Raw genomic sequence first — 15,240 nt, forward strand, 5'->3', positions numbered from 1 at the left:
TGACATTCCTTCATCACTTCTTCATTAAAGTTGAGAACATTTTTTGCTTTCTATATTATGTATGTACATTTTGAGGTGATTTTTTGGCTTTGTCATTATTTAATTTCATTAATAACACCTAAGATGTTATTTGATTCCACCAACTACAGAAATTATGCAATTAATTACTCCACTATATCATTAATCTCATACAAGAAGATTGTTTGAGATAAAGGTGTACATTCCCACCAATCACCAATACATATATGACATGCCTATTCGCCAAAAGGACAAGTAAAGCTCTATGGAGTGGGGCATGGATAGCCCAAATATGATCAACACATAAAAGCGTGATACAAATTGGAAACTAGCTTTTAAGAACAATTGATTAAACTAGAAAAAAAAGAACAATTACTCTTGGTGGCTAATTATTGGCTACCGTGCTGATTAAGCACAGCAGCCTTTGCCTTTAAAAAAAAAAATTTGGTTTCCCTACTGTACTTCGTCAGCCCGGTAGGTATAGCATGAAAACACAACTTTATCACAACTACAATTCACCGACTTTTTTTTTTTTTTTTCCCAGTTATAATCTAAGGAATTAGCCCTATTTACAAGACTCGAAATTAAGACCATTATCCCTATCTGTTATCTCTGATGGCACGGTATACATTGGGCCACAAATTTGACAAAACACGCCTAGACATGTGATTTTTTGGTTTACACACATTAAGCCGCCTTTTTTTTTTTTTGAATTTGTGGCTCATCCTCTTGTCATAAAGAGCGAGACCCATCAACAAATTCTGGACCATTTTGCGACCTTTATCCGTATTCTGAATTTTAGGCCCTTTTTCTGAACGGGCTACGGTGTGTTGAACCCAGGCCTCCCAATGCCTTGTTGTCGTCGGAGGCTATAGACTTTTTTAACGAGTCGAATATTTGGTATTCCATCTCTATTCGTATATTGTATGAACTAGAGGTACTTGAGCTTTGCAAAGCACAGCTTGGGCCCCTAGAAATTTTATCTAACACATACATCAAATTATTTTGGCACATGATGAATGAATAGAAATATAGGAGAAAATTGAGTATCAAAACAATTAAAATTGACAAATGTTATTTGAACTCTCATTTTTATTAATCACACTTTCACTATTATTTTTATCATATAGTTTTTATTTATTGTAGGAATACAATTAACGAAATATGGAGTATAATAAAAATTTTCCTCAAAATTTGTTGTGAAGAGAAATTCTATCTATGAAACCAACCCCCCTATTTATTGTGATTTAAATAAAGATTTTTAACCCACTATTATGATGATACCCAAAAAGGAGAGAATTAATACACTACAAGCACATTGCTGTATTAATAGCAGTATAGTTTTAGTTGTAACTAAACCAAAAGCAGTCATAATACTTCCAATACTTTAATAATGAGAAAAAGTTTAGAAAACCACTAAAACATGGCACAATCTTTAACATCAATATAGCTTATTATAAACTTTTACATTTTCATTCTTTTGACAGAAGAAGTTATAGTTCATCTATTTAAATCCCACCTAAAGGTGACAACATTATTCTACAACTCCATAATATAAATAGCAAGGTTAGATAAAAATATGAATTACTACGTTCCAGATCTATATATACAAATTGGAACTAAATCATTTTTTTTATTGCAAAAACATCTTCCTAATCAAAATTGAATTTTCTAACAAATATTTGTCAAGTCACACTCTAGGCTGAAAGTCTTGATGTGACTTCCACCACCAACTACAATTCTTGTATGCCAACCCAATTGATACTACAACACTTGAGTAATTAAAAAACAAACAAAAATTAACATTGTTTAAATATATATACAAAATCTTATAGGATCCTTCAATTAAATTGAATAGACCATAAAGTAATTCCAAAGAGGGGAGGGGGAGAAAGAAACAGAGAAAAACAAAGGTAGACGAAATTCTAGTTAGATTTATCTTGGTGGAAGCATCACATGATATATCTTTTCTCCTAAAAAATACACAAAATTGTAGATAATTACAAAATGTAACAAAAAAAACGAAAAGGAAAAAATGCGAAGTAAGAAATCAAATCTTGGCAGGAGAAAAGAAAAGAATAAAATTTTGTTTTATTCTTCATAGAAAATAATCATTGGTATAAAATGAATTCTAAGATTTTTTTACATATTTTAATACTTCACCTTTTATCCATGAAGAAATATCAAATAACAACGTCATCCTATAAATTTAGCAAACAAATGCCAGTTGGCTATAACATTATGATCGAAGAATAGAGCAAACATGAGAGATTAGAGATACAAAAAAAAATGTAAAATGGGATAAAAAAATAATAAAGACTTCTCTTTGTTAAGTAGCTAAGTATCTCGACGAAACAAATGGCAACAATCTTAGTTAGATTAGGTTTAAAAAATAAAAAATAAAAAAGGTGAGGGATGATAACAGCAGTGGCGAGAAGAAGAAGAAGAGATGGAGTTGATTTTTTCAAGGAGAAAAAATATTTTAATCCTTTTGGTTTTGGCCCAATTGAATCAAAAAAGTGAAGGAAAAATTTAGCTAAATTAATCAAGATTCCACTTGTCAAAAATATACGTAATACATGTGTAAAAAAGATAGGCTGCTACAGTTACTTGGCTTTCTTCTTATATACAAGGTAGATAAAGTTCGAGTTCAACTATTAAATGAACTATAAATGTTACTTAAATTTAACTTGTTAATTTGTATAAATATTTAATTTTGAATTCAAGTTCAACTCATTAAAATAAATGATCTTTTGGAAATGATTTAATTATATTTTTTTTAAAAATAATATTTTCCAATTCTCTCTCTCATTCTATGGATGAGATATTTATTGAACTAATTTCAATATCTATTGATAATTTTTCAAAATGAACGACAAACAACTATATATATGTTGATATCCTTTAACTTACATAACAAGCCATATATGCTTCTTATCCTCTAGCAAGCCACATATTTCTTTCCGTTTTTCTTTTATTACAACACTTAATCCTTTATTCTTTGAATTCTTAAGACTATACTACACATAGAAAAAATATTCTTGACTCAAGTACTAATATTATATTATTAAACACATTTATATTTGTATTTATTTGTTCTTATAATTATATGCGTGTTTATGAACTATTCGAATAGTTCGCAAAAGTTAATGTTCGACTCGATTATAAAACAAGTATAACATTGTGTTCGAGTTCGATTTATTTATTGAATGATTCAATTTTTTTCAAACTCAAACATGTTCTGAAATAGTTGGATTCATTAAAAGCTCAAGATGCCTTTATCTATTTAGTTTTGGGAATATTAATTAAGGAGTTGTTCTCCTTCAAGCTCCATTTTGTTTTCGCACAGCTCATCTATCTTTCTATTATTTAGTTAAGTTAGTTAATAATAAAATATGAACTCATAAAAGTCAGCAGAGTATTTTATTTCGAAAGAGTTTCGGTCAGGAATTTTGGTCCTTTTGCAGTATTCCCATCCCTGGTTGTGTGATGGCATGACGCTACAAGCTCCGTTAAGTGCAAGTCGTGAAGAGGAGAAATCTTTAGTCCCACGGAGCCCCGAGTTGCAGAGACCCGTGTTGCAGTTGGACACTTCAACCTTTCCTCTCGGCTACCCCAACGAAACGACCACGCGGCGGCTTAGGAGGGGAGAAACCCTATAATACCACCATTATTTTAGGAGAGCATTTCGACTGAGACCAGAAAATAGCAGAGATCCTTTACTCGCCTGAAATGTTTTTCCTTTCAAGTAAATGCGTATAATTGGTTTTTACTATTTCATTAGAGGATTATTTGTGTAACATTATTATCACCAGATGGAGGAAAAGGTTCTTGATTACGTGTTAGTGCCAGTTGGGCTTGGGGGCATGCTGGTATATCACGTTTGGCTTTTCCATCAGATCGTGAAGCTCCCAACTAGCACCGTCATCGGCATCAATGCCATCAATCGCCGCTTCTGGGTTCAGGCAATGATGAAGGTTCGTCCCCCTGCCCGGCCTTTTTTTTTTTTCTCTGTTTCTTTTCAAACTGTTAATCATTCTATTCGTATATTCAAATCCAATTCGGGCATGCAAAAAGTTATTTCAAACACCAAATCTCTGATCGATTAGATATCTCGTCGCACGAAATATTACGCTCATCATCACCTGTTACCTTTTTGCAATTTATTTATTATTTTGGTTTCCTTTTTGTTGTAATTATTATACTAACAAGAGACATGGAAATGTAACAGTAGAAGTATGACGGAGCGAGTGAAATACGGTATGTAGCAGACTAGTAGCTAAGTAGGGAGTAATAAGAACGGAAAATGCAGTTGCAGGCATGAAATTGTACGAATGGGATTGATTCATTAATTGGTTGCAGGACGCGTCGAAAAATGGGGTTCTGGCGGTGCAAACATTGAGAAACAACATAATGGCATCAACCCTGTTGGCATCGACGGCCATCATGCTCAGTTCTGTCATTGCAGTATTGATGACTGGCATGAGCAGGCAATGGGGAGGTGAGCATGATCATGAGCCTGATTCTTCTTCTTCTTCTTCTCCAACGGGGATGTGGTTTCTCGATGTGGTGGGAGACAAGAGCCGGCTGGCGTTCTCCATCAAGTATTTTAGCATACTGGTATGCTTCTTGGTCGCATTCTTGTTTAACGTTCAGTCCATAAGGTATTACAGCCACGCTAGCATCCTCATCAACGTCCCCACCGACCACCATCCCCGCCAAGCGCATCATCACTACTGCGTCACTCCTGACTACGTCGCCGCCACTGTGAATAGGGGAAGCTATTTCTGGTCGCTTGGTTTGCGGGCCTTTTACTTCTCTTTCCCACTTTTTTTTTGGATCTTTGGACCCATTCCTATGTTCTTGTGCTGCGTTCTTCTCGTTTTCTTGCTCTATTTTCTGGACCTCACCCTGGATCTTGGCTGGGCTGGCGGTACGGTTACCCAGCATGAAATTGAAAATCAACCCTTCAGGGACGAGAACGACCGAAGCAATTAATTCCAGACTCTTTCAGATTCCTTCTTTCGACGCAGTTTCCATTCAATCGAAGTTGAATCAAACTGCTCCTCCTTTACCAACAACCAAAAAAAAAAAATGATGGTTTGTCGTTGTAGATTTATACCACTCCTTGTTGTGATTCATGCTCTATTTTCGACTTAAATCTCTTCTTTTGTGGAGTTCAGTCATTCCTAATAATATGCTCTACTTTTAATAGTGATTTTTATTGATTCATTGGGTTTTGTAGCTCAGCTAAAACTGTCTTGAGGTTTGAGTTTTTTTTTTTTTTTTGGGGTGGTTTGAGGAATTATACTTAATTACCTAAATTCTATTGAACACGATTAAGTTTCTTTTTAGTTTTTTATTTTATTTAATTTAATGAGAGAAAAAGACTGATTTTCCTTTAAGTTTAGAAATTTTAAAGGTATAATTCGATGTTTAATATACTACCAACTTAACACTGTTTACTTTTTTTTTTTGGGGCCTTAGTTTAGATGCATCGCCTGGGGTTTGATACTCGGTGTGCTTTGTGTACGTGTAATTGGTAAACCATCGGTTCTAATAATGTGGTACTAATATTAACCCTGGAAAAAAAAAAAAGGTGATGGGGGAAATTTCGCAACGAATCTTCTGTCTCACACTTTGTGCCATTCTCTGTCTCATTTTTTATTATATTGTTATTTCTTCTTCATAAACATTATGTTTTAGTTCTTTTTTGTTTTCTTATGATTCAATAACTATTAATTCAGAGTGTGGCACAGAGTGCATATGCCATTCATTCTCCAGAGTTTTTATGGGTAAGGCATCTGAGTACATTACTAGTCCACCAGTTGAGTTAATTCTGAAATTTGTTTGAATTTGGTAAGACATAAAAATGAGTCAAATCGAGGAGAGAGATAGGTTGGATAACACTTGAAAAACAAATTTTTTTTTTAAAGTCAAATCGGGATACGACAAAATGTGAATATTTGTGGCCAACTCATGGAAATAGCAGTAGTACTGAGGAAGAATTAAGAATTTCTATGCAGTATACAGTTATGGTCTTGCGTAAGGAACGGGAAAAATAAAAAAAAATGTGTCAGTTCCAAGATTCCAACTAATCCGGGGAACGAAAAACCTCAAAGGAAGGAGAAGAGGAACGCTTGTGGGTCGGCAAATGGCGAGAAACCAATGCCCCTCCCTCGCCTCATGCCTTGCAGGCGGGCTCAGACTACGATATACTGTACTAATATAGCACTCCCTCCGCCCCAATATTAGAGACGTTTATAGGAAATGCAACTTTTTATATACAGTAGTATCATTATTGACAGTCAAGATTTTGTTCCAAATTTACCCCGTCGCAAGTACAATGGTCAGCTGCACTTTGTGTTTTTCATGCAGTAATGATTTCGTGGGTCCCATCTTAACCAAAAGCATCCCTTTGTATGTTAGAGACACGTGCTATTATTGGCCTTATAAAATGAGAATTAGTCTCACGTACTTCTCTGGCTTCTCCAAATGAATAATAAATAGCAGGTCCTACCAAATTTATTTGGATTTTCTAGCACATGCACTATGAGGGCAAGGACGGAACATTAGAAGGAAAATAGTGTAGCGTGACTCTAATTTTGGGACAATGAAAAAGGTGAAACATGACATTAACAATAGGACGGATGGAGTAATAAGAAAAAGAGGAGAGCAGATCCTCTGTCTAATATTTTGTGTCCAATATAAAACTACGTAGTTTCACTTATTATATCTGCTAATGTGGCAATTAAAATAGGTGGTTGTTTGGCTGCCTTATACTTTTTTTTCTTTCTTCTTTTTTGGGTTTCTTTTGTTTACATAACTTTGTTACAATTCTCATTTTTTTTAAAACAAAGTATTAAAGATTTCAAATACAAAAGAATATTTAAAAAAGATGGGAATTGTAACAAAGTTGTGTAAACAAAAGAAACCCAAAAAAGAAGAAAGAAAAAGAAATATAAGACAGCCAAACAGCCACCTATTTTTAGTTATCACATCAGCAGATATAATAAGTGAAACTATGTAATTTCACATTGAACAGGAAATTGGACACAAAATATTAGACAGAGGATCTGCTCTCGAAAAAGAGAGGGGATACAAAGATTAGCAAATATCCGTTTACTTTTTTTCTCTTTTTATTACACATCACTTAAGGATGGCAATTTATTAGGATTAGCCGGCGGTGGCCAGCCGGCATCTCCTTGCTATTATATTGTGCTATCATTGGCAGTAGGACAAAGGAGATGGAATGCCATTTGGGCAATCACCACTACACTCTCACTGTGAGGAGACAGACATACATATACTCGTCAACGGAATCAAAACGACAAAGGAAAGGAAGAAAAGGTTCAGCTTAACCTTAGAGCTGTTAAACGAATTATTTAAGCACGGTTCGGATTATTTAAGCTTGAATGAATCAAGGTCAGGATCGAATTCGAACACAATTTTTGACTTTTTACATAAATGGGTTAGGTTAGATAATTTAATGAACTGAATTTGAATGTCAAAAGATGGGCTTGTTTACAACTCTAATTTATATTGTCACTTTTTTTTTTTCCTTTTGAGAAAGAGTTTTGGAAATACTTTCTCTCAAGTCTCAACTATGTCATTTTCAATCACCTCATGTATATCCTTGTTCTGAAAATTTGCAACCCAAACGGAAGTCCCACCTTGCTCCCTCACATGGAGGTTATAATTGGATGATTAAGTGGTTCTTAAGTAGGTAAACCTAAGTAGGGAAAGGAAAAAGGGGAATTATCTTTCCTAAGATATTTTCTTTAAAGTTTTGTTTGGATAAAGTTGTGAAGATGAAGGGATCATAAAAGATTTTTTTTTTTTTTTTTTTACGTTGATACCACCCTTGCGATTAGGGCTGCAAACGAATCGAGCCGCTCGAGTCAAGTTCGAGCTCAGAATATTAAGCTCGTTAGCTCGCAAGCTTAAGTATATATATATATTTTATTTTTATTTTTAATTAATAATAAAATTGCCTATATTATACATATATATATTTTTATTTTTTATTTTTATAGTAAAATTACGTATATATTCTTAATATTTTATTATTTATTAAGAAAAAAATATTATTTTATTTATTTTTTAAAAAATAAAATAATTATTTTTTATTTTTTTCGAGCTCGAGCTTGAAAATTGCCGGCTCGTCGAGCTCGAATTTGATAAAATTTAGTCGAAATTCGGGTCAATTAACTCAAAATTCGACTCGACTCGACTCGTTTGCAACCCTACTTGACGTTGATACCCACCGTTGCTATAAAAATAAAAGAGCGGCCAAACTTGACGTTTCTCTACCTATCACCGTCTGGCTGTCCGTCCTCCATTGTCCCCGTCGAGTTGAGTGAGGACTTTGAAAAATGAATACGTCATGCTCAGCAACTGCAAGTAACCCAACCCACAACGCCCAACGACTCTACGACACGAACAAAACGACATCTTTTCTGTTCTGCTCTTGAGCTTAGTGACAAATTCACCACCTAAATAAAATGTCTTCGTCCGTGTTGATGGATTCATTAAAGAAAAGAACATTCAGCAATTCATGTCATTACGATTTCAAATCAACAAATGTCATTCTCAAAAAAAATTCAACTCCTACAAATAGGAATTACTTAATAAGTATAAAACAAGAAGTAATTTGGAGGATATTAAGCAATTAATTGCAATAATCAACTTTAGAGCGGAGGTATCACTTTCATACCGAGATATTTTCCCAATAGGTAGAATTTTATTTAAGACAAAATTGTAGAGTACATAACATATGGTCTGAATTGAATATTTGTTGAATTCAGTCGCTTGATTTTTTTTTTGTTTGGTCGACACATGAATGTTCGAATCAATTTTTACGAGATTCGATTAATTTTTTGTGATCCAGACCCGACACCTCAATTCGATTCGAACGCGTTAAGTGAGCGGAGTAATCCGAACTCAGTCGCTTGATTGCGGGTGCTTTGTGTTTGAATTGGGAGGTGTATCAGTCCGGAATTCGATGCTCCATATAATATAATAATACACGTATTTGCAAAATCCAAACTTCCACTTAAATAAAATTCATGCCCTCCTCGCTTCGCTGCTTCTTCTTCCAGCTGCTAATTCCTATCCACACCTCACTCACTAATACTCTCTTCCAACTCCCCTACACCACCCCCCCCCCCGGGCCGGCCCTTCTCTTCCTTTTGATTTCTGAATCCCTTTCATATATATATATATATACACACATATACATGTATGGTCGAATCATTTCCAAGGCTCGCATTTCTTTCTCATCCCTCTTTGCTGCGTAATTGAGTGTATCATCATCGCATTAACTAACTCATGGATGAAGAAGAGAATGGAAAAGTCACAGCAGCAGCATCAGCGACGACAGGCGGAGGAGGAGGAGGAGCACCAGAAATCCCCAAAAAGTCCTTGTTCAGGTACAATTCCCCCTTGGTTCAGGTGGGATTGATCGGAGTGGTGTGTTTTTGCTGTCCTGGGATGTTTAATGCCCTCTCCGGCATGGGCGGCGCAGGTCAGTTGGATCCCACCGCTTCCAACAACGCTCTCACCGCCCTCTACACCACCTTCGCCGTCTTCGGCATCATGGGCGGCGGAATCTATAACATCTTGGGACCCCACATGACCCTCTTCGCCGGCTGTTCCACTTACGTCTTGTACGCCGGCTCCTTCCTCTACTACAATCACTACCAGCATCAGGCCTTTGTCGTCGTCGCCGGCGGCCACCTCGGTATAGGTGCCGGCCTCCTCTGGGCTGCCCAGGGTGCCATCATGACCTCCTATCCCCCCCACGGTCGCAAGGGCACTTATATCTCCATGTTCTGGAGCATCTTCAACATGGGCGGGGTGATCGGTGGTCTCATTCCCTTCGTCCTCAACTTTCACCGGACCGAGGCTGCTTCCGTCAACGACGCCACCTACATTGGGTTCATGGTCTTCATGTCTGTCGGGATGATTCTTTCTCTGGGGATCTTGCATCCCAGTCGCGTTATACGCGACGACGGTTCCTCCTGCACCAACATTAAGTACTCCAGCGTCTCCACTGAGGTTGTTGAGATTCTGAAATTGTTCCTCAACTGGAAAATGCTGCTCATGGTGCCAGCCTCCTGGGCCAGTAACTTCTTCTACAGTTACCAGTTTAATAACGTGAACGGGGTTCTGTTTAATTTGAGGACTAGAGGGCTGAACAATGTTTTCTATTGGGGGGCCCAGATGATCGGATCGGTGTTCGTGGGGTACCTGATGGATTTCAGTTTCAAAAGCAGGAGAGCGAGGGGGCTGCTGGGTATTAGCGTGGTCGCTTTGCTTGGGACGGCTATTTGGGGAGGCGGACTTGCAAAGCAGCTGGGTTACTCCCGGCATCACGAACCCGAGGTCAAGCTGGATTTTAAGGATTCAGAGTTTGCAGGGCCCTTTGTGTTGTATTTTAGCTACGGTTTGCTTGATGCCATGTTCCAGAGCATGGTGTATTGGGTCATTGGAGCCCTGGCCGATGATTCTGAGGTCCTCAGCAGGTAAACATTCTAAGAGTCTCGCTTGTACTGTACAGGATATAGAAAAGTAGGCAGTCATACTAGTGTAACATAGCAGTAGTCTAGATACCAAAAAAGAGTGGTGGATAAATTGGTGGGAATATTGGTTTCAGGTATGCTGGTTTCTACAAAGGGGTGCAGAGTGCGGGTGCAGCAGTTTCTTGGCAAGTGGATGCACACAATGCTCCATTCTTGAGCCAACTAATCGTCAATTGGACACTCTGCACCATCAGCTACCCACTTTTAGCTGTTCTGGTTATAATGGCGGTCAAGGATGAAGACGGTGAAGATGGAGGAGGAGAGGGCAAGGGTAAATCGGTCATGCCTGCTCTTCATTGATTAAGAGACAGCTACTGCTGACTGGTATACTTGATCAGCATAAAGACTCAGACTCTCTTCTTCTTTCTTCAATACTTGATTTCGTTTATTGCAGACGCCGCCATGTAGTCTGAGATTTTAAGTTATAGTGTGTAAATTTTTTTTTAATTTAAGTGTGAACAAAATGTCCAGCTTTTTGCTGCGATCAAAATTGTAGAAATTGTGTATGAAGAAACCATCTTTTTTCCATACGAGTTCTTCAGTTGGCAAATTTTGATTCCTACACTTCTGACGTGATGAATTTTGATTCCTATATGTACCTGTGTGTGTGTGTGTTTTATTTGGAGCGCTAGAACTAGACTAGAATGGATCACCGTGCCGGGATTCGATCTGCATCTGCAAGAGATTATATAATTTTCCCCTGGAATGGATTCCCGCAGATCAATAATTTTATACTAATGTATAATTGCGTGAGGAAGTAAATACGGAGATTCTCTGAGTCGCTAACAAAGCTTTAGCGACAAAGATGGCAAAGCTCCATCATCGTTTGTTTATTGACAACGTAAGCAGACGCTTAATGATGTGCCAAAGTTCGAGTTAGATCAACTATTAAAAGAACAATAAATGTTACTTAAATTTGACTTGTTAATTTGTATAAATATTCAATTTTGAATTCAAGTTCAACTCATTAAACTAAATGATCTTTTGAAAATGATTTAATTATATTTTTTAAAAAATAACATTTTCCAATTCTCTCTCTCATTCTATGGATGAGATATTTATTGAACTAATTTCAATATCTACTGATGACTTTTCAAAATGAACCACAAACAACTATATGTATATGTTGATATCTTTTAACTTACATAACAAGCCATACATGTTTCTTATCCTCTAGCAGGCCATATATTTCTTTCCCTTTTTCTTTCATTACATCGCTTAATCCTTCATTCTTTGAATTCTTAAGACTATACTACACAGAAAAAATATTCTTAAGTTAAGTGCTAATATTATATTATTAAATGTATTTATATTTATTCTTATAATTATATGTGTATTTATGAACTATTCGAATAGTTCGCAAACAGTTCATGTTCGACTCGATTATAAAACAAGTCTAATATTGTGTTCGAATTAGATTTATTTATTGAATGATTCAATTTTTTTCAAGCTCAAATATGTTCTCAAATAGTTGGATTCATTGAAAGCTCTAGATGCCTATATCTATTTAGTTTTGGGAATATTAATTAAGGAGTTGTTCTCCTTCAAGCTTCATTGTTTTCGTACAGCTCATCTATCTTTCTATTATTTAGTTAATAATAGTAACTTAACAAAGTCAGTAGAGTATTTTATTTCGTAAGAGTTGTGGTCTGGAATTTGAGTAAATCTTATATACACTGACAGTGTATACACTATCACCGTTTGATTTATGATATGTGTGCAAAAGTTAAATTTCAAATTTAAATTTTATATAATTATCATTCATCAAACGCTAAAATTTTTTAAAGGCATGAAATTGTACGAATGGGATTGATTCATTAATTGGTTGCAGGACGCGTCGAAGATTAGGTTTCTTTTTAGTTTTTTATATCTTTTAATGAGAGAAAAAGACCGAGTTAAAATTTAAAGGTATAGTTCGATGTTTAATATACTACCAACTTAACACTGTTTACTTTTTTTTTTCTGGGGCCTTGTGCCTTAGTTTAGATGCATCGTCTGGGTATGATATTCGATGTGCTTTGTGTACGTGTAATTCGTAATCCATCAGTTGTAATAGATTAAATTATTTGGATGATCACAAAACTTTTAGAATCGTCAAATTTTGATAATTAAACTATTAAAAGTCTAGTTTTAGTTATTAAACTATCTAAAGTTTAGATTTCGAATCATTCCATTAGATTTTATCGTTAAATATAACAGATATGAGTGCTTACATGATTGACGCGATAAAAGAAAATGGCATAATTAATGATTAATTTGACGGAATGGCTCAGAATTTAAACTTTAGATAGTTTGATGGTCAAAACTAAACTGTTAATAGTTCAATAGCCAAAACTTGATAATTCCAAAAGTTCAATGCCTATTTGGATAATTTGCTTGTTCTAATAATGTGGTACTAATATTAACCTTGGAAACTATGCCTAAAGCAATGCAGGAGAGCACATTTGAGCCCACCAAAAGAAGGCAAACAACTACAGGAACAATTCCGCCTACTCGAACTAGATTCAGTTGTTCCCAGAAGCAGCCCTATAAGGTCCCGAAATTTTATTTGTCTTTATAACTCTTATGTGAACTCACTTTGATTCTTGATTGCTTTAATAATTGAATTTGAGTTAAGGGAGTGAATTTTGTTAAGAAATGTTTCATACTTTCAAGTTGTTAGAAAATCTAGAAATTTTCATAGGAGGCTCTGCGCAGTTTTGGTTAATTGGCTTTAACTTCTTATAGAAAAGTCAGAATTGAGTTTCGTTTGTTGCGTTTGAAACTAGACTCGTAGATCTTACTACGATGTAAAATTTAAAATTTGATTCAATCTCTATAAATTCCAAAAAATTTGTAAAGTTGACTGAAAATTCTGCCCTACACAAGTAAACATAGAAATGTTGTAGTAGCTTATGACTCAATTTGGACCAACTTATGAACTGAATTTCTTTGAGTTGTCTTCTAAAGATTATTAGTGTTTGAAATCTAGTTTTTAACATACTAAATTGTATAAATTTTTTATATTTATAATTCAAGTTCTGATTTTTCTAAAGGAATGACATCAGTTAGGGATTTTTGTGCATACTAGGATTTTTGGTGTGTTTTTGGTGCATTTTGACCGTATGATTACTTGGTGAGGTGTGTGTATTAAATTTGGTAATTAAGAGTGAGTTTTAGATAATAAAAAGTGTGTGATTAGAAGTGATAATAACAAATTAGTGAACCATAACTAAATACACAAGTACATGTCAGTTAAAGAAAATAAGTTTGAACCAACGTGCACCGTTTGCTACCGATTGAGTACACCACTTGAACACTATTTTATTACCTTAATCTCCTTGTTATTAATTGAGAAAAATCAGCCCCAAAATATTCTCAATCCAGCTGAAATTTTAGACCAAGAAAAAGAGAGAAAAGAAAGAAAAAATGAGAATGATTCTTATGGTGACACTTGTCGAAAGCATGAGAAATTTTTACCAAGCATTTTTCTTTCTTTCTTATCTTTTTCTTGGCTTCATTTTCTTTCATTTTTGTTCCATCTTGGTTGAACTTAGGAGAGGAAAAACAAGAGAGAAACTTTCAACCCCAATCTTAGATTTTGCCTTGTTTGATCGAAATCCACAAATTTAAACCGATTAAACTTAACCCTTGGTGATTGGAAAGGTTTGTGTGATAAAATTTTTGAAAAAAAGAGGTTGGTTTTCACCTACAAGTAGATTTTGTAAGGTATAATGGTTTTCTTTCTTTTTCTTGTACTTAACCTTGTTAAAATTGGGAAAGAAGCTTATGTTTTTGGTTTCCTATGGTTAATTATTTAGTTTTGGATGATATAATGGTAGGGTTTACATTTTCAGTCTTAATTATGGTTGTTTACTAAGTAATTTATGATATTGAGTTAGAAAATGAATGTGGTGAAGTGTTTGAATATGAATTTCTATAGTAAAAGTTCAAGTTCAGCATTTAGAGTGATTCTGTCCTGTTTTTGAAATCGAACTGACCTGCATATTCGTCCATGATAAAGATCGAATCAGGTCTGGCTCAAAACATGAAAGTTGTAGGGAATTTAATGAACTAGCTGTTTGTAAAATTGCAATACAATTGGAGCACTGTAGCATGTAAAATGATTAAAATACCCCTGACTGCCCAAATGTCTGTTTAACGGACAGTTTTCTGTTTTCTCTGAAATTTCATATTTTGATCTTGAAAATGCAGGAACTGGGTGTCGATGTTTTCATAGAAAATGTAGGTCTCTGTCTTAGTTTCGAAATGCCATAAAATTTACCTCAATCTAATAAGCGTAGTTTCAGCTGTGACCAAAATGTTGGAAGATGTCAAACCTGTTACTTAGCCATTTGTCTTTAAAATTGGTTTCTAACTTTGATTTTGATGGTTGCATTGCTAGAATTGCTTTGTGTTTGGATGAAATTAAGCCTAGTTGAAAGGTTATTATGTTAAGATTGCTTATGTGTGAATTTGGGTTGAGTTGAGGAAAATAATGAAGCTATAAATGGTTGAAAAATTGCTAAATACAAAGGGCATGCTGCCCAAATTTTCACTCCAGAATTAAGCGTGTATACTTGCGACTTGAACGAAGATTTGAGATTGAATTGAATTTGGATTGTTTATGGTATTCAAATCTTCTTTCATAAAGGAATAT

The 15,240-nt window shown here is 35.2% G+C and overlaps 2 protein-coding genes across 2 annotated transcripts; both read left to right on the plus strand.

The window, feature by feature from the left end:
• Nucleotides 1-4,312: 4,312 nt before the first annotated feature.
• On the plus strand, nt 4,313-5,177 carry LOC113728241 (uncharacterized). Its single transcript, XM_072077195.1, has one exon. It carries the CDS (start codon nt 4,432-4,434, stop codon nt 5,014-5,016), a length of 585 nt encoding a protein of 194 aa, XP_071933296.1. The 5' UTR covers nt 4,313-4,431; the 3' UTR covers nt 5,017-5,177.
• A 3,916-nt stretch (nt 5,178-9,093) lies between these two features.
• Nucleotides 9,094-11,129, plus strand: LOC113724807 (UNC93-like protein 1). Its single transcript, XM_027247699.2, has 2 exons — nt 9,094-10,544; nt 10,676-11,129. Exons 1-2 carry the CDS (start codon nt 9,349-9,351, stop codon nt 10,899-10,901), a joined length of 1,422 nt encoding a protein of 473 aa, XP_027103500.2. The 5' UTR covers nt 9,094-9,348; the 3' UTR covers nt 10,902-11,129.
• Nucleotides 11,130-15,240: the final 4,111 nt, after the last annotated feature.

The sequence above is a fragment of the Coffea arabica genome, chromosome 2c (assembly GCF_036785885.1).
Source record: "Coffea arabica cultivar ET-39 chromosome 2c, Coffea Arabica ET-39 HiFi, whole genome shotgun sequence".
Lineage (NCBI taxonomy): Eukaryota > Viridiplantae > Streptophyta > Magnoliopsida > Gentianales > Rubiaceae > Coffea > Coffea arabica.